The sequence below is a fragment of the Petromyzon marinus genome, chromosome 44 (assembly GCF_048934315.1).
Source record: "Petromyzon marinus isolate PM22_M1 ecotype Great Lakes invasive population chromosome 44, UKy_Petmar_22M1.pri1.0, whole genome shotgun sequence".
In the NCBI taxonomy this organism is placed as follows: Eukaryota; Metazoa; Chordata; class Hyperoartia; order Petromyzontiformes; family Petromyzontidae; genus Petromyzon; species Petromyzon marinus.
Window position 1 is genome coordinate 2,951,898 of NC_133710.1, and position 20,505 is coordinate 2,972,402.

At 52.8% G+C, this 20,505-nt stretch overlaps 1 protein-coding gene across 1 annotated transcript; it reads right to left on the reverse strand.

The window, feature by feature from the left end:
• Nucleotides 1-8,350: 8,350 nt before the first annotated feature.
• LOC116951943 (uncharacterized) lies at nucleotides 8,351-11,569 on the reverse strand. The gene is made up of 2 exons (XM_032970831.2): nucleotides 10,209-11,569; nucleotides 8,351-9,699 (listed from the first exon to the last, which is right to left on the reverse strand). Exons 1-2 carry the CDS (start codon nucleotides 10,509-10,511, stop codon nucleotides 8,524-8,526), a joined length of 1,479 nt encoding a protein of 492 aa, XP_032826722.1. The 5' UTR covers nucleotides 10,512-11,569; the 3' UTR covers nucleotides 8,351-8,523.
• Nucleotides 11,570-20,505: the final 8,936 nt, after the last annotated feature.

Sequence of the window (20,505 nt, forward strand, 5' to 3'; positions counted from 1 at the left end):
CATTCTTATGCAAAATGAACGTTAAAGGTATCGAGTATTTTGACGAGCGAACGCGCGATCGATTATAAATGATTCGACTGCCAAATGGTTGCGCTTTTAAAATACTGACGAGACGACGGCATGCACCCGTATTGTACGGTGTTTGCCAAACGAGGAATCGATCACGTGCAGTACGACCTATAAGAGTCCATTGTTATTCAATCGATATCATTGCTGCCACTTAATGACGAATCGATCCGTAAGCCGCTGACCAATCCGATAGGCGACTTCAGGTACTCGTTTGCATATGAATAGTTGGGCGAACTTCTGCATTAATATTTCCATATTTCTTTTAAAAAAACGACTCATTAGGAAACATTTCACTCGTCGACGCGTTGTGAACAGGTGCAGCATCCAAACCTTGAATATAAATCCACTGATTTAAAGCTTTAGTGACTGCAGGGATTCATATTCTTGGTTCTTTCGGTAAAGTCACGTAGAAGGGAAACAATAAAATAATAAAAATATAAAACAATAAAATTCTCACGACGTTTCGACTGCAACACAAGCAATCATCAATCATCAGGTGTGAAAACCACAACAAGAAATTTTGAAAAGAGTGGCGGTTATTTTTTTTCAAATTTTCTTGCTGTGGTTTTCACACCTGACGATGATTGCTTGTGTTGCAGTCGAAACGTCCTGAGAATTGTATTGTTTTATATTTTTATTGTTTCCCTTCTACGTGACTTTACCGAAAGAACCAAGAATATAAATCCACTCTATCGACGTACTATGGGGCCGTCCATAAATGACGTCAGGCACCTGGGGGGGAGGGAGGGTCAGACATTTGTGACGTCACATCAAAATGGGCAACTTTAAATAAATATAGACAACACGTTCTACTTAATTAAATATACTTTTTGATAAATGCTTTCTCCTACAACATCATAGTGCAGCGCCACATTAAATACGCACTACAATGACAATAGTTTAAAGCGATTTGAAGCAAGTTTTATTTTCAAAATATGGTTTTATTTGGGGGGGGGGCAGAGCTTTGTGACGTCATATTTGAGGGGGGTCTGACCTTATGTGACGCCGTGTGACGAGGGGAGTGGGGGTCAAAAATCGTCCAAAATCGCGTAACGTCATTTATGGACGGCCCCTATTTGCAGAAGGGCAGTTGACCGAAACGTCGTGCTGGTGCGTGCCACTGCTCAGGAACCCATACATGTCACAACCCCTTATCAGTGCCGAGCCTACTACAGACCAATCCATACCTTATTGGTCACCCCGTGCCACTTATAAATCTCAACGTTCATCCTACAAAGTCCCATCACAATGGAGAAACGCAAACAAAGAGACAACAAATATGATTCATGTTTGCCCGTATTGAAACGGCGGCTGTACGCCATATGGCCCTGAATGATCAATTTCTCTGCACAAGAACACGGGGTAAACCGGATGGGTTGACAGCCATGGGTACGCCGCGAACATTCGTTCTGACCTTCTGATCCCGTGTCCCATCGTCAGGAAGTCTGGGAGGGGGGGGGGGGGAGAGCTTCATAGCTCATCCGATTTCCTCCTGCAGTCGAAATAAAGATTCAGAGTTCACCGACACCGTGGGGCTGGTTCTGCTCGGGCACGTGCTCACGCCAAATTTATCGCCGAGGATCGCCCAATCAATACGCGTGGCGTAACAGCTGTCAGCAGAGGGCGGTGCAGCCAAATCAATTGTTGTACTCTACCACGATGCTCCCTCGCCGCCTTCACCAACCCGCATTCGCCAGGGATGGTGAAGTATGGTCAAACATTCCCCACGACCCGAACGGCTTGAGGAGGGCCTCATCCAGCAGTGGATTAAAAGGGTACAAGCGCAACCCTGCAAGTGCAAGCTTAACTAGAGGGAGCTCTGGAGGAGCCCCTCGAGAGGGTATTTGGCCTACTCTTCCATGCTGACCAGACCTTTGAAAGAGGGGGTGCACAACCACAACGAAAACAACTCCACACATTCGTCAATGACATCAGCGTGCCTTTATTAAGTTAAACGTATATACAATAGGCGACGTTGCAGGAAATGGCCGTTTTTCGTGGCAAATAACCTGGGACAGTGCCAGTTCTCATTCAATGGGAACGCGTTAATATTTCAGGAGGAAAGAGCGATTTCACATCTGCGACCGGGACGCGTGTTAATTTCTCTCTCTCTGTTTTCAAGTCGATTTTAATTTGCAATTCCAAATCTCTTCCCCCCCCCCCCACCGCCGTGAGCGAGTACAGGAGCGTTTGGTGTTTGTCCAGATCGGTGCCCACTCGCTCACTGTCTCCCTTATAGGCGTTATCCCCAATTCGGAACGGGGACTGGCCTCAAATACATCACCCACTGAGCTTTCTCAGACATTTGGTAAACGAGATTGGCGAGAGGAGAACCCAAAGGGCTCAGACCTCCACACGCCCCCCCCCCCCGCCGTCTCACAGCAGCAAAGCCAAACGGGTTCAATTACAACCACTTGTTCGGAAATATGAAGGGAAGTCAAAACGATGTCCTGCTCATGTATTGCTTTAAAGTCCAGAGCCAGTGGTGGAAATTCCACATTCCTATGGCAGGAGGTACGTGGAGGAGAATTGGGCAAGGGGTACCAGGACCCGCGTAAAACATGCCACGCCACTCCATGTGAGGCTATGGTTGTGAGTATCGTCAATGGGTTTCTCTACTTATCGGTCTCCACGTGAATCGATGACTCTTTATGCGAGTCTGTGTGAGGTTTGTATTGGGTGGCAGAGTGGAATACCTGGCGGGGCTCTATATATCCAGCACGCGTCTTTTTTTTTTCTCAAATAAATTCCTGTTCCATTATTCAGGAGGCCCACCCCAGAGGCCGGCAAACCTTGCTTTGGGCTATTTAACATTTGGCTCAGGTTGTGAAAGGTGGCGGTGGCTTGGAGAGGCCTGCATCCAGCGGTGGATTGACCATGGCTGATGAGGGCGACGATTGCACAGTGATACAATCATGCGAGAATAGTTGAGGCTGTGCAAAGATGTGAACAGATGGTGCGGCATACTTGCTTTGCTTGTGGGGTGCGGGGAGCGGTGGCGCAGCGATTAGCGCACTGCACTCTGAACCTGGCATGCCCGAGTTCGATTCCCGGCCACGGCTCACGTCAGTGGCGTGTCACACCCAAGCAGATCCTGAGCCCTCACCACCCCGACAACCTTACATCAACCTCCACTGACCAGCGTGGTGAAGTATGGTAAAACAAACCGCCGTGATTGACACGGCGCGGGGAGGTTTGTCTGTTCAAATCGAAACGAGTAGAAAGATCGTTTACCCTGAGCTAATTGCAATTTGTTATCCAAACAAATGGCAACTCAGAGCAATTGAACAACCAGTGTTTGTACTGCGCCGTCGCCTTATCGAGATGTAAATGTCAGGCTGATGTAAAACATTCCGATGCCAAATCACTCAACTAATGAGATGTACGTGACAGCATGAATTACACATCCCATTAGCCACGCGGCCGAGTGGGAGTGCACACATTTTGCAGAATTGGTTCAACGCAAGCAACAATCTGGACCGGTTTCGATATTCAGTGTCTCATCAGCAGACTCTGGCTTACTTGAATCAATGCTGGTGAACTGCCCGATATTTCCAAACGAGCGCAGCGGGACGCAGCGGTGCACGGTTTGATTACAGAGGTCGCCCTGGTTATTACTGCGGGGTGTAATACCCACAGTGATTATACCACGACTTGCCGTCTGGAGCAAGTTTCTGAAATCCCTCCACTGCATCTGTCCACCCAGCAATATATATATACGTGGGTTCACCACAGTCTACTATTGGCAGGTCACGTGTGGTGGGGTAAATTGTGGGTACTCCCGTCTCTTCCGAGACGTCAGCTTTGAAGAAACGTCCAAAAAACCTTCAAGAGAAGGGGACGAGCTCCCTGGAGTGGAGGCCCTTCCGTCAACAGTGGTGTGAGACATTGCAGGGCTGCGCCTGTACCCAGACCTGCCAGGTCGCATGCAGCATCGTCCATGCCTGCATCCACACGTGGAGCAGCCCCGAGCAGAGCAACATTGATTCCAGTGACTACCCCTCGGCGCCGATCATTAAACCACTTCCCTCAACGACCACATCAGACGACGAGTGTGGGAGTGAGAATGGTTATCTGCTTCGGCCGTGGAAATCGATTCTATACGGGCGCGAATCCTGCGGCGGGCGTTACTCTTCCATGGCAGGCCGGGTGAGACACCGCTGACCCCTGCTGTGTGATTAAAACGGGTGGCCACAGAGACCCATAGCCTCACACGGAGACCCATAGACTCACACGGAGACCCATAGACTCACGCGGAGACCCATAGACTCACACAGAGACCCATAGACTCACACAGAGACCCATAGACTCACGCGGAGACCCATATACTCACACGGAGACCCATAGACTCACACAGAGACCCATAGACTCACACAGAGCCCCATATACTCACACGGAGACCCATAGACTCACACAGAGACCCATAGACTCACACAGAGACCCATAGACTCACACGGAGACCCATAGACTCACACAGAGACCCAGACTCACACAGAGACCCAGACTCACACAGAGATCCAGACTCACACAGAGACCCAGACTCACACAGAGACCCATAGACTCACACAGAGACCCACAGACTCACACAGAGACCCATAGACTCACACAGATTCCCATAGACTCACACAGAGACCCACAGACTCACACAGAGACCCATAGACTCACACAGAGACCCATAGACTCACACAGATTCCCATAGACTCACATAGAGACCCATAGACTCACACAGAGACCCATAGACTCACACAGAGACCCATAGACTCACACAGAGACCCATAGACTCACACAGAGACCCAGACTCACACAGAGACCCATAGACTCACACAGAGACCCAGACTCACACAGAGACCCATAGACTCACACAGAGACCCACAGACTCACACATAGACCCATAGAATCACACCGAGACCCATAGACTCACACAGATTCCCATAGACTCACATAGAGACCCATAGACTCACACAGAGACCCATAGACTCACATGGAGACCCATAGACTCACACAGAGACCCATACTCACACAGAAACCCAGACTCACACAGAGACCCAGACTCACACAGAGACCCATAGACTCACACAGAGACCCACAGACTCACACAGAGACCCATAGACTCACACAGATTCCCATAGACTCACACAGAGACCCACAGACTCACACAGAGACCCATAGACTCACACAGAGCCCCATATACTCACACGGAGACCCATAGACTCACACAGAGACCCATAGACTCACACAGAGACCCATAGACTCACACGGAGACCCATAGACTCACACAGAGACCCAGACTCACACAGAGACCCATAGACTCACACAGAGATCCAGACTCACACAGAGACCCAGACTCACACAGAGACCCATAGACTCACACAGAGACCCACAGACTCACACAGAGACCCATAGACTCACACAGATTCCCATAGACTCACACAGAGACCCACAGACTCACACAGAGCCCCATAGACTCACACAGAGACCCATAGACTCACACAGATTCCCATAGACTCACATAGAGACCCATAGACTCACACAGAGCCCCATAGACTCACACAGAGACCCATAGACTCACACAGAGACCCACAGACTCACACAGAGACCCAGACTCACACAGAGACCCAGACTCATACAGAGACCCATAGACTCACACAGAGACCCATAGACTCACACAGAGACCCATAGACTCACACAGAGACCCATATACTCACACGGAGACCCATAGACTCACACGGAGACCCATAGACTCACACGGAGACCCATAGACTCACACGGAGACCCATAGACTCACAGAGAGACCCATAGACTCACACAGAGACCCATAGACTCACACAGAGACCCAGACTCACACAGAGACCCAGACTCACACAGAGACCCATAGACTCACACAGAGACCCAGACTCACACAGAGACCCAGACTCACACAGAGACCCATAGACTCACACAGAGACCCACAGACTCACACAGAGACCCATAGACTCACACAGATTCCCATAGACTCACATAGAGACCCATAGACTCACACAGAGACCCATAGACTCACATGGAGACCCACAGACTCACACAGAGACCCAGACTCACACAGAAACCCAGACTCACACAGAGACCCATAGACTCACACAGAGACCCATATACTCACACAAAGACCCAGACTCACACAGAGACCCAGACTCACACAGAGACCCATAGACTCACACAGAGACCCATAGACTCACATAGAGACCCATAGACTCACACAGAGACCCATAGATTCACACAGAGACCCATAGACTCACACAGAGACCCATAGACTCACACAGAGACCCATAGACTCACACAGAGACCCAGACTCACACCACCGGCGTCCCGCTCTTGAATGCGACTGAACCCTTCTTCGCTCCATCTGTGCTGATGCCGGTGGGGTCTTGTAGAGGGATTGAGGTCATGGTCCGATGCGGGTGATGCCGAATCTGGCTCGGAATTTTTGTCGAGCGGCCCTTTTGTGCTCCCGACCAGCGTGGAGGCGATAGGGTTGGACCGGACCTTTGAGGTTCGATATTCCATCGGACTGATGGCTCCAAGACGTCACAAAAGGGCCCAGCGGTGGGAATGTGAATGTAGAAGTCAAAGGTGTAAAACCTTGACATCCTGGAGCTGCCCGTGTTTCACTGACACAAAGATCCCCCGTATAGCCTTAACAAACCGTAGGGGCAAGTGCTGTTAGCAAGCACCGATAAAGGCCGGCACGGCACACGAGGGGGTGGGTGGCCAACACCACGCCCGGTCGCCTTTGTCTCCCTAGCGGCGATGATTTTACACAAAGCACCAGGTACTCATTTGAGGCTGAGTCGACCTAGGGGAGGCCCAGGACCCAGTCAGATAATCGCCACTGGTGTCGGCCGTGAGCGGGAATCGAACTCGAGTCGCCGGGTTCGTAGCGAAGCTCTCTAACCGTTGCACTACCGCTCCCCACTCACACACACGTGGACACACAAACACGTGGACACACACTCCCTCAAGAGCCCACATCGCCACCCAGTGGCTGTGACGTCACCGCGGCATTTGCGCCAGGTCAGGTGCACTTTGAGGCCACGTGACCTGCCGAAGGCTCGCTGGCAAGGTCAAGGGACAGAGCCCAGGCGGTGTGGCCCACGCTAGGCCGCAACACCGCCGGCCCTCGTCGCGTTGCCGGAGGTGGCCGCTGCTGCTGCAGCGGCTCCGCACCTCGCCGACGCTCCTCGTCGCGCCCGCGGGAGTGGCCGCGGGGGCCGCCGTGGCTCCGCACGCGGGACGTGACGTCATGCGCTCGGGGCAACAGAATGACGTTACAGCTCCTCAAGTACAAAGGGGGGACCCCGTGGCGTCAGCGGGGTCGTAGCTGGAGAGGAGGGGTCTGAGAAGGGTGGAACGGGGGAGCCAAGGGCAAGAGGGTAGGGATAGGAGAGGGCACAGTGCCAGGGCTGGACGTGGCCGTGTTCCTCGGTCCTGCCGTGTTGGTTGATCCCACGGCCGGCGCAGAGGAGACAGCACAAGGCAGCCGGCTGTGTCGGGACCTAGCCCGGTACCCCTAACCCCTGGGAAGTTGTTCACACCCATGTATTGTTAAGATTTGTAATTAACCTAAGGCGAAAGCCCTTAACGTACCTCAGCCTCCGAGTGAGTCGTCGGAAACTTCTCAACACAGATATCACTTGTCACTGATAAGAACTAAAATGTATAATGCGCATTCCATCCTAGGATCCCAATGCGCAATGCATGAAAGGCAGGAAACAAAAAGAGATCCAGGGCAACCGACCAAACTAAAGAGGGAAGGCCACTTTAAAGAGCTGGGGTTTTCAAGCAGACTTAAATATATCTACAGACTCTGATTGCCCTGATTTTCAAGTGGCGAGGCGTTCCATGGCTTGGCTGCCACGCTAACAAAAGCACCGATCACCAAAAGAGCGTGACCTGTACACCTGGGAGCGCTGAGCAGCTGGATATCAAGAGATCAAGGACCTTGATGGAATATATAACTGTAATAGTTCCTGCAAGTGATGTGGGGTGAGCCCTTTTAAAGCCACTCGGATTTTGACTTGTAGCCAATGGATATAAGAGGACTGGTTTAATGTGCCCATGGAATGGTGTACGTGTGGTGTAAGAACTCTAGGAGCTGCATTATGAACAAGTTTGTGTTTGCCCATGACTTTGATGTTAGCCGTGTCCGAGAATCTAATGCAGATCGCAATGTTTAGAAAGCATTGTGCTAACGACTGTGCCACAGACCCCTCCACCCACATTTATAATACAAGGCAGTGTTAACGATGGGTATGGATAACAAGTTTTTATTGATTACAGCAGTGAGCCCATCGTAGCACTGCCGTCGAAGGGATACTTCACAGCCACGCAGCTTCAGAGTCGCACACCACGCAACGCAATCTCTGCAAAATTCACCAACCCCACCGGAACCCGATTCTCTCCACGACCCCGACGTTCGCCGACTCACGGCCGCGTATCACCGGGACCGCCGTCGAGAAAATCTCCCGCAGCCTCCACCGCAGCCTCCAGCGCCACTGTTCCCGCCGGTGCCTTCCCCGCGTCTCCGTGGCGGTGTCCCTCCTGGTGGCGCAGCAGGGCGGCGCGCCGGCCGAACGCCAAGCCGCACTCGTCGCACAGGAACGGCCGTGTGCCGACACCGCCGGCCGAGTGCTGGCGCCGGTGTTTGCGGAGGCCGCTGCTCTGTGCGTAGGCGTTGCCGCAGTCGGCGCACTCGAACGGCTTTCCGCCGGTGTGCGTGCGCGCGTGTTCTGCCAGGTGGTGCCGGCTGGCGAACCGGCGCCGGCACACGGCGCACTCGAACGGCTTCTCCCCGGCGTGCGCGCGCCGGTGCTTGGCGAGACCGGCGGGCTGCGCGAACGCCCGACCGCACTCGGCGCAGACGTGGGGACGCTCGCCGGTGTGCGTGCGCCGGTGAGCGTCCAGGTGGTGGCGGCCGGAGAACCGGCGCCCGCAGCGTTCGCACTCGTGCGGCTTCTCCCCGGTGTGGACGCGCCGGTGCGCCCGCAGGTGATGCGGCAGGAAGAAGCGCTCTCCGCACCGCTCGCAGGCGTGTCGGCGCTCGCTCGCGCGGCCGTGCCGGCAGGGAGGGCGCGGCTCGGGCAAAGCGGCGCAGGCCCCGCACGGTGGCGCCGGCGAGGGGGGGGCGGCGACGGCGTGCGTCGCCCGGTGCCTGCGGAGGTAGGCCCGTCGGGAAAACCGGCGGCCGCACTCGGCGCACCCGAACGGCTTCTCCCCGGTGTGCGCGCGCTGGTGCCGCCGCAAGCGCGCCGCGTCGGCGAACAGCCGGCCGCACTCCTCGCACATGTGGAGTTTTTCTGCCGGAACGGAGGCAGAGGCGGCGCCGGCGTCGTGCGTCCGCCGGTGCGCGCGCAGGGCGCCGGCGAGGGCGAAGCGCCGGCCGCACAGCTCGCAGGCGTGCGGGCGCTCGCCCGTGTGCACGCGTCGGTGCTTGCGCAAGCCGGCGGGCAGCGCGAAGGCCAGGCCGCAGGCGGCGCAGACGTGCGGGCGGACGGCCGCGTGCGTGGCCGCGTGAGCCCCGAGGTGGTGCTTGAGCAGGAAGCGGAGGCCGCAACGCTCGCAGGCGAACGGGCGCACGCCCGAGTGCGCCTGCTTGTGCTCCTGGGCGGCACGAGGGGCAGGGGTCACAAACCGGGGGCGACGAGATGACGTTTCAGAAAAACGACTGCAGCGCGCTTGTCTCCACCAATGTTTACGCGCGTGTCGAACTTCATTCGCACCGCACGTAGCAACCGTGGTGATCGGAGGTGCGGGGGAATGGACAACAAACTCAGTAAAAAGCTGTTCTAATTTAATTGTTTTTCAATCTAGACGACGATTTAAAAGTGCATTGCCACAGCGGCTTCCTAATATTGGAACGAGCGTTCCAGACGGACGCAGAAGCGCATCCGAAAGCGCGCGACGCGTTGGCCGGCTTTGTTCGATGGCCAGCCAGAAGCCGCCGCCGCCGCTGCCGCTGCCGCGAGTTTTGCGTGATGACGGTTCACGCTCCTTGACGAGATCGCCCAAGGCACCGTGGTTCATTGGTGGCAAGCACTCTGCGTGTGTAACGAGTGCGACCTCGTTACCCTGCGGTGAGACCGGCGTGGTGAAGCTGCGTGCAGACGTACCCTGAGGGTGGAGGGCTTCATGAAGCCCTTGCCACACAGCTGGCAGAGGTAGGGCCGCTGCAGCGCGTGCATTCGCTTGGCGTGGACGCGGAGCGAGCGCTTGCTCGCAAACTCCTTGCGGCATTCGCCGCATGCATTCCGCTCGGAAGCCACGGGCTCGGAGGCCACGGACTCAGAAGCCACGGACTCAGAAGCCACGGACTCGTACACCACCACTCCAGACCCCAGGGACTCGGATTCCGTGGCACCAGGTGACCGGGCGTCCCGTGCCTCGGCCTTCCCCTGTACAGACAGAGGCTCCATGAGCAGACACGGGAGTGCGGATACAGAGTGCGGATATGCGGGTCGCCAATCGGCGAAGATGATGGGACCGCAAGCAGGGTGTGCAGATAACGCGATCGAGACCAAACGGATTACCGGGTGGCAGGGAATACTGATAGGTTAAATACTGATAAAGGGATCACGGATAATCGGGTCACGGTTCGTCATGCTGATGAAGGAATCCAGTGTAACGATTAAGTCAACGTGGAAAATGAGATATCGGCGTCGTGGATGCACGCGGTCACTATACGAATTTAGTTGACATCAATGGGATCGTGGGTAACGCGAGCACAGACACAGGAATCGGGGATTACGGGAGCGCGGTTGCTGTTAATGGGATCGCGGTTTATGGGATCGCGGATTACGGGAGTGGGGTTGCTGTTAATGGGATCGCGGTTAATGGGATCGCGGATTACGGGAGTGGGGTCGCTGTTAGTAAATTCGCAGTTAATGGGTTTGCAGATTACGGGAGTGGGGTCGCTGTTAATGGGATCGCGGATTACAGGAATGGGGTCGCTGTTCATAGAATCGCGGTTAATGGGATCGAAGATCACGGGAGCGGGGGGTCGCGGATTACGGGAGTGGGGGGTCGCGGATTACGGGAGTGGGGGGACGCGGATTACGGGAGTGGGGGATCGCGGATTACGGGAGTGGGGGGTCGCGGATTACGGGGGATCGCGGATTACGGGAGTGGGGGACGCGGACTACGGGAGTGGGGGGACGCGAATTACGGGAGTGGGGGGTCGCGGATTACGGGAGTGGGGGGGGGGCTCGAGCGATCTCGAGCAGCTCCCCCGCTCCCCCGCCTCCATCGGACCGTCAGAGAAAACAAAACGACACCACCCGGGGGAGACGAGTCTTCACGTGCCAACGTAAACCCCCAAAACAACAACCAGAACAACCACCAGAACAACAACAACGACGACTACGACTACGAGGACAGCGCGTGAAGTTTCGAGGGGGGCGAGGCGACACGCAAGGGCGCGCCGACGAGAACGCGAGGCCTTGGCGAGTTCACCGCGGTCCCTTGAAGCCCTCCCCCACCCCTCCCAATCAACACACCAAGGGACCGCGGCAATTTGCTCACTACTAACGCGTTCCTTACAACGCGCTTAAGTTTTGTTGAATAAATGATGATGATGAACTAACTGAATGTGAATCAGCCACGGTCGATCCACAGACCAATCCAATCCACTTTGCTGCTGCTGCCACAGCGGTGGGGCAGTGGTGAGCAGCGTCCTGGGGGTGTGGGGCGAGTTTATAACAATTCCCCCAGCACCGCCACCGCAGTTGGTCTGGGTCATGGGACCTGTTGTTGTTATCAGGATAAAAGTATGAAAAATAAGAAGAGGCTTTTTACTCCTTTTCTGGAAATAAAACAGCCAAGAGCGGCCCGTCCATACAGGGCGAACAAGGGTGGTCGTCTTGGGCGTCAAGTTAGGTGGGTGACAAGATCATTATTGTACTTGCATAATGTGCGTTGGCTCATTAGCGAAACGTCGTACACTCAGGTTGTAAAATGTTGTGGCTTGGCTCTCTAACATACCGGTTAGTGCTGTACTAGTGACGAATTGGCCACGTTCTGTTAACGTGACAACCCTTACTAGTTGTCTGTGTCGGGTGGTGGTGGGTTTTAACGACACAACATTTATATATTTACACGATCTAACCCCCCCCCAAACCCCCCCCCCCTCTATTATGGAAATACTAATAAAATAACAATGATGTCATGATTTCAATTCCCGTGCGCGTACCGAGGGAATAATGAATTACAATTAATTTCTCAGCATTTCTGAGAATGTATTGTTTGGACAGACGGACGGACAACCCGAATACTTGTGCCTCTGTTGGGGAAAAAAACCCCCCAAAAAGACGAATTTAAAGACATTAAACGGAGGGGAAAAAAAAAGATTTGCCCTTGGGGTTTATGAGTGGGGAACGCCAGGGGCATGGTTGGCCGAGGGCACCAGTAGCTGGTAGCTAGCCTAGGGCCGCCCCTGATGACCAGCGAGTGTTTTAGATGTTCAAACACCAAATGGATACATGACACAGGTTTTTTTTGTATTAGATCGCGTAAATGTATAAATGTTGCGTCGTTAAAACCCGCCACCACCCGACACAGCCAACTAGTAATGGTTTGTCACGTAAACAGAACGTGGCCAATTCGTCACTGGTACAGCACTACACCGGTGTGTTGGAGAGCCAAGCCACGATATTTACAATCTGAGTGTACGACGTTTCGCCAGCAATTACAACTAGCTTCATCAGGCGACAGGCAGATTTGTGGAGAAATCCTCCTCTCGTTTCGTTCCTTAAATAGAGGGGTAGATGTGATGGCATCACTTGTGAGCTCTTCTTGTGCTAAGTAGGGGCGGGGGGGGGGGGTTAATGAATTAATATAAATGACTATGGGTAAATTTCGATTTAAAGCTTTCGTGACTGCAATGATTCATCTTCTTTGGTTCTTTCGGTAAAGTCACGTAGAATGTCCTACCAGACAGTCTCGCCCCTTCACCTGATGAAGGCCGCTTGTGTTGTGGCCGAAACGTCGTGAGAATATTATTGTGTTATTTTATTTTATCAATTTATTATTTTATTCTCATTCAACGTGGTGACTTTACCGAAAGAACCAAAGAAGATGACTATGGGTATCCATTGCCGGTTGGCTTATTTATATGGTAATCAATGTGCCTCTTGCAAGGTATCAAGTCTGCATTAACAACACACAGGACTTGTAGTGAACATGCAAACACACACGCTCTGATAATACACGCATTGTCTTTGAAACTGATTGGCCTACACCAGGGCCAGCCGCCTTCTTTAAGGCCTTGACTCTCACCAGTGCCAGACCAGAGAACGCCAAAAGGTGTAGGTATAAAATAAAAATAAATCACGACGTTTCGATCGCAACACAAGCGGTCGTCCTCAGGCAGAAAAAAAATATAATCCAGCAGTGGAACTGCTTCCACTGCTGAACAGTTACAGTGGAACTGCTTCCACTGCTGAACAGTTACAGTGAAACTGCTTCCACTGCTGAACAGTTACAGTGGAACTGCTTCCACTGCTGAACAGTTACAGTGAAACTGCTTCCACTGTTGAACAGTTACAGTGAAACTGCTTCCACTGCTGAACAGTTACAGTGAAACTGCTTCCACTGTTGAACAGTTACAGTGAAACTGCTTCCACTGCTGAACAGTTGCAGTGGAACTGCTTCCACTGCTGAACAGTTGCAGTGAAACTGCTTCCACTGCTGAACAGTTCCACTGTTGAACAGTTACAGTGGAACTGCTTCCACTGCTGAACAGTTCCACTGTTGAACAGTTACAGTGGAACTGCTTCCACTGCTGAACAGTTCCACTGCTGAACAGTTACAGTGGAACTGCTTCCACTGCTGAACAGTTCCACTGCTGAACTGTTCAGTGGAACTGCTTCCACTGCTGAACAGTTGCACTGTTGAACAGTTACAGTGGAACTGCTTCCACTGCTGAACAGTTCCACTGTTGAACAGTTACAGTGGAACTGCTTCCACTGCTGAACAGTTCCACTGTTGAACAGTTACAGTGGAACTGCTTCCACTGCTGAACAGTTCCACTGCTGAACAGTTACAGTGGAACTGCTTCCACTGCTGAACAGTTCCACTGCTGAACTGTTCAGTGGAACTGCTTCCACTGTTGAACAGTTCCACTGTTGAACAGTTACAGTGGAACTGCTTCCACTGCTGAACAGTTCCACTGTTGAACAGTTACAGTGGAACTGCTTCCACTGCTGAACTGTTCAGTGGAACTGCTGAACTGTTCAGTGGAACTGCTGAACTGTTCAGTGGAACTGCTGAACTGTTCAGCAGTTCCACTGCTGGATTATATATTTTTTTCCGCCTGAGGACGACCGCTTGTGTTGCGATCGAAACGTCGTGATTTATGTTATTTTATAACTACGTGACTTTACCGAAAGAACCAAAGAGTATGGATCCCTGCAGTCACGAAAGCTTCAAATCAAGACAAGGCACGTGTCAGAGTATTTATAGCTGGAGGCTGAGCACCTATATCATTGGACCTTTCTGCTCGTATCAAAGAATTAAAAATAAGAATAGGTTCACCCCTTTCTGGCAATAAAACAGGTGTTAAGATATTCAAATACCAAATAGATACCTTTAGTAAGAAACAGTCTATTATTAGCAGGTATCATGTGGTGGGGTAAAATTCGGGTACTCCCACCTCTTCTTCCAAGACGTCTGGCTGACGTGGAAGAGTAGGCCAAATACCCTCTACACGGGGCCTTGCAGAGCTCCCTGTTAGTGGGGGCCCTTCCGCCAGCGGTTTTCCCGAGTTTGCACTTTCCAGTGCTGCACCTGCACCCGTCTGTGTCACCGGTTACGGAGGCATTTGTCCCGCATATTGCGGGTGGCGTAAACACAACGACCAGCATTAATCCCGCGTGGTGAAGTATGGTCAAATAACCCCACCACGACCCGCACGGCGTTGCCGCAGGACCTCATCCAGCGGTGTATTGACACGCACGTCCAAGCGGACACTGGATGCATCATTGCCCTCTAGCGGTGGGATGATGAAACCATCCGTGATGTGCACTCGCCTTTGGTAAATGTTCGACGCGCAAATGATGCCCGCGACCCGAAATTTGAGTGTTTGGTTTCACCCATCTCAATTTGTGCTCTCATCCATCTCAATGTGTTCGACCACCAGCAAACACTGCAACAACAACAACAAAGACAAAGCTCCTCCCGTATAGCCTGCACCGACTTTTGGGTGAAGTGCTCTGAGCGAACAGCTTTTAGCGGCTGGCACGGCACGTGAGGTGGTGCTGGCCACTCACCCACCTCGTGTGCCATACCGGCCTTCGTATGTGCTCGCTAAGTGTACTTTCCACAACAATATTTTCAAGGCAATAGGGGTATATTTGTCTCTCGGTGTCACTGTGTATGTGTCTCTCTCTCTCGATATGGTAACGTGGGGAGCGGTGGCACAGGTTAGCGCGCTGCGTTGCGAACCCAAGCCACCCGAGTTCGAGTCCCAGTTCACGGCCAACATCGGTGACGATTATTTGAACGGGTCCTGGGCCTCCCCTAGGTCGACTCAGCCTCAAACAAGCACCTGGTGAAGTGTGTTAAATATTGCCACTAGGGAGACAAAGGCGGCCGGGCGTAGTGCTGGCTACCCACACCCTAGCGTGCCGTTTCGGCCTTCATAGGTGCTCGCTCACAGCACTTGCACCAACAGTCTATTATCTTCTTGGTTCTTTCCGTAAAGTCACGTAGAAGGGAAATAATAAAATACTAAAAATAAAACAATAAAATTATCACGACGTTTCGGCCACAACACAAGCAGCCGTCTTCTGTGTTGTGGCCGAAACGTCGTGATAATTTTAATTTATTATTTAAATTTTTATTATTTTATTATTTCCCTTCTACGTGACTTTATCGAGAGAACCAAGAAGATGAATCCATGCAGTCGCGAAAGCTTTAAATCAAAATTTAACAGTCTATTAATTAAGGCTATACGGGGGATCTTTGTCTTTGTCTCTCTTTCACTGGCTCTGCGTCTCAGTGTCTCTCGCTCTGTGTGTGCCCACCCCCTCTCTCTCGGTGTCTCTTGCCGTGCCCCCCCCCCTCCTCCTCCTCTTCCCCTCCGTCTCTCCCCCTCTGCCCCTCTCTCCGTCTCCCTAATTAAATTTCCGTCTTCCGCTGCCGTGACCTCCCTCGTGGCACGCGCGCGGCCAGGTCCTCGCCTTCCTCATCAGCGGCACCGCGCCTTTGTGCTTATTTATTTATTTATTACAGCTCCCCTGGGGGGGGGGGATGAGGTGATCGAGATGATGATTACGGGGATAGTGGGAGAGAGGGGGAGCGAGAAGAGTAGCGGAGAGAACAAAAATAGGTAGAACATGTCGTAGAGGGCAAAGAGACAGAGAGAGGGGAGAAGAGTTCAACAGGGGAGAGACACCAGAGGAGGAGAGGGAATCGAGGGGAGAGCAGAGAGAGAGGGGTAGAGATTGGAGAGAGAGAGAGACGGGAGGAGAAAAGTAGACATTGGGGGATATATGGGAGAGAGAGAGAGAGTGGACACCGGGGTGAGTAGAAACATCGGAGAGATGTGAGCGTAGAGATGGAGTAAAGAGAGGAGAGAGATGGGAGAGTCGAGAGAGAGAGAGGAGGAGGGGCAGAGAGGGGGGTAGAGAGAGGGAAGGGGTAAGGAGAGCAGAAAAAAATATAAAACATATTTTGTTGGGTCTTTCATTTAAAAGGGGGGGGGGGTTACATAAAGCAAAGCATAAATAAACGAAATGATGAACGGAGCAAAGTGCCGACTACACCGAACATCTTCTTGTTTCCTCTAATCGTAATAAAAGAGAGAGAGGAGAGGGCCTACACATTTTATTTCATTTTGGGACACTCATCCGTTACTTAAGACAGGTGGGTTACGAGTACCATAGACATCCGCGGAAGCTCCCACTCCAGGCAGCGCAACATTCCTCACATTCAGACAGGGCTTCATTTCATCCCGGGTCAGCGACCCGGAAAATATGTTCACACCCGGCATACCACATCCAGTACACCTCTCACCGTGGCCGTGGCTATTTAAGTCACGTGCGACACGAAAACATATTGAGTCAGAAGGTAAACCGTGGGTGAAGAATCCAGGTCGAATACAGATCCCACGACTGCTACCACCACCACTATTGCCAACTATACAAACACATGGAACTATTGCTTCTATGTTCTCCATTGAGCAAAGCAACAGTTGTTTCCGACTTACAATAAACCCAATGGGAAAGCTGCCACAGATTTCTAGCGGGCATTGCATTGCACCTCGGGCAGTCGCTATGGGGTCTCCATGGGCAACGGAGGATGCTGAATTAATGGTGAGTGGTGGCGCTGGCAGCTGGATGGAGATTGGGGGGGTGGTGAAGGGATAGGGGATAGCTGTGCACTTTAACTCGCACAGGGCCTTACATCCCACCGGATGCAACCGGTTTACATTAAAGCAGCGTGCATAGGTGCGTGCGTGTGTGAGAATGTGGGGAGTGGTGGCGCAGCGGTGAGCGCACTGCGCTACGAACCCCGCGACCCGAGTTCTTTCGATTCTCACTCACGGCTGACATCAATGAAGAATATTTGAATCGGACCGATCCTGGGCCTCTCCTAGGTCGATTCAGCCTCAAACGAGTACGTAGTGTGGTGTGTACACATGGAGCATTGGGGAGACAAAGGCAGCCGTACGTGATGCTGATCCACCCACCCCCTTGTGTGCCGTGTCAGCCTTAATAGGTGCTCGCTAACAGTACTTGCACTAAGAGTCTGTTCAAGGCTGTACGGTGATTTTGTTGATGCGTATTTGATTGGACGTCTGTGAAAAGGAGCTTTATAGCTCATCGGATTCCTCCAGTATAAATACAAAATATTTCTATTCCGATTGCGATCAAATCTGTAGCCTACGTGGGCGGACATCCTTTAGGTCGACTCAGCCTTAAACGCGAAGCCTGTGTGGTGTGTAAACAATCGGCAGTGGAGAAACAAAGACGGCCGGTCGTGGTTCTCGCCACGTCCATCCCTCGCAGCACTCCCCCCCCCCCCCCCCCCCACAGCCTGCGAGGCTATGCGGGGGACATTTGTCATTGTGTCAGTGTGTGTACCAGTAAATACATCGTGCTGATGTTATCTGCACTGACAGCGGACGCGTTAACATACAAATAACAGCATGCGCATCGCATACATTGCAAGTGTGTGGTGTGCATGGTTTCTGCCGGTGATGATATGCATATTTGATGCAGGTTACGGAAACAATATACACTTAGAACTCGGCACGACAGAGCGCGAACGTAGAACTCTTGATTGCACATTTAGAGAAAACTCCATTAATTTATATAGCATTGCAATCAAACACAAATACGCATAATATGATTGCTTATGCAGCACATGCCATAGCGATGTATATACACATTACATTTTGCATAAAGCCAAACACAAAGATCCCCCCTGTAGCCATAACAGACTGTTAGGGCAAGTACTATTAACGAGCAGCTATGGAGGCTGGCATGGCACACGAGTTGGTGGGTGGCCAGCACCACGGCCGGTCGCCTTTGTACACAGGTACTGAATTTCGGCTGAGTCGACCTAGGGGAGGCCCAGGGCCGGTTCAGATAATCGTCACCGGGTGTTGGCCGTGAGCGAAAATCTAAGCCGGGTCGCCTGGTTCATAGCGCAACGCGCTAACCGCTACACTACCGCTCCAGACAACAACAACAACAACCGCCATTCGCCACTAAGTGGCGGTGACGTCACCACGACGCTTGTGCCAGGCTATGTGCACCCTGAGGCCACGTGAAGTGTCGAACGCCCGCTGGCAGGTGGTCACGGGGCAGACCCAGGTGCCACGGGTCGACTGACTGAGATGACTGGCTGATGCACCACCTGTGCCCCCTACTGTGCCAACCTGCTGTGCTTTAGCCACCCGGCGCTCCGCTCGCTGTTGTGAGCGTCGCTCCTCCGCCCTCCGTTGTTGTTGGAGGGCGACTGCCTCCAACTGCCCAGTAGCATCCTTCACGAGCCTCCTCCACAGAGGCCGATCTTGACACCGCTGGTACCAGTCATCGGCAAGTCCACTCAGCTCCACGTCCTCCTGTACCACATCACTCCATCTCTTCTCTAGCCCGTGCCGCGCCCGCTTAGCCCCCTCAATCCGGCCAAACAAAAGCTGTTTCGGCATGCGGTGGCTGGGCATGCGGGCTACATGACCCAGCCATCGCAGCCTTGCCTGCCGGAGGAGCTCACCGATGGGACCCTGCCCAGATCTTTCAAGGATTTGTGAGCTCCTCACACAATCCAGTCTGGTTAAACCCAGGATGGATCGTAGGCAGGCCAGCCTAAATGTTTCTAACCGGCGAAGATGTTCCATTAGGGGGGTCCACGTTTCGCAAGCGTAGAGAAGGGAGGGAATGACCGTGGCCGAGAAGACCTGAAGCTTAGTGCGGAGCGACAGACCAGGTAGCTTCCACACAGCGTTACGCAACCGATGAAAAGATATTGCCGCTCGACTGATTCGGAGTGAGACCTCTGCTGTAAAACTGGAGCCAGTCATAAGCACACTGCCCAGGTATGGGAAACTCTCCACTCTCTCCACAACTGCCCCATCACCGATTGGGAGTTGTGGGGGTGGAGTGTCCGATGGTACAAAATACCCAGGCAGGTGCTTAGTTTTGGTGGGGCTGATGGTAAGGCCCCACCTCTTAGTGGCACGCTCCAGTCTCAGCAGCAGCGTCTCCAACTCCTCCTCTGACTGAGCAGCTATTACCAAGTCATCAGCATACATAACGTGGTTGAGCAATAGGGAGCCATCCCTTGACCGCACCCGGGCATCGATTAGCCTCCCATTATATCTGTACCATATGGAGATTCCCCCGGTACAGCTATTGAAGGCTTCACGAACTACGTGGTCAAAATAGATGTTAAATAATGTGGGAGCCAGAGGACATCCCTGTCGCACCCCAAGGTGTACAGGGAATGGCTCTGACTCCCGGCCACGTAGTTTTACCCGGGCCCGCTCACCATCATGAAGGTCCTTAATGATCGTGAGCAGAGGGTCAGGTACTCCAAAAGCACGAAGAACGACCCAGAGCCCAGGCCTACTGATGGTATCATAGGCCTTGACCAGGTCAATAAAGCAGAGATGTAGGTCTTGTTGGAATTCCCTACACCTCTGCTGTAGCAGACGGACAGAAAATATGGCATCTGTGCAGGACCGCCCTTTCCTGAAACCGCATTGGGGCTCCGCAAGCCTCTCCTCAGCGTGCCTGGCAAGGCGATGCTGAATAATCCTTGCCAGGACCTTTCCCGGCACACTGAGGAGTGAGATGCCCCTGTAGTTGTTACAGTCTGTGCGGTCCCCCTTCTTAAAAAGGGGGACCACCAGGGCATCCTTCCAATCCTGCGGAACCCGTCCAGTGGTCCAGACTGTTGTTATGA

Bases quoted from the DNA above. Each gene is read 5' to 3' on its own strand.
- LOC116951943 (XM_032970831.2), bottom strand. From the start codon at position 10,511: ATGGAGCCTCTGTCTGTACAGGGGAAGGCCGAGGCACGGGACGCCCGG. The intron at 9,700-10,208 runs GTACGTCTGCAC...CGTGCCGCCCAG, and splicing joins TGAAGCCCTCCACCCTCAGG to GAGCACAAGCAGGCGCACTC.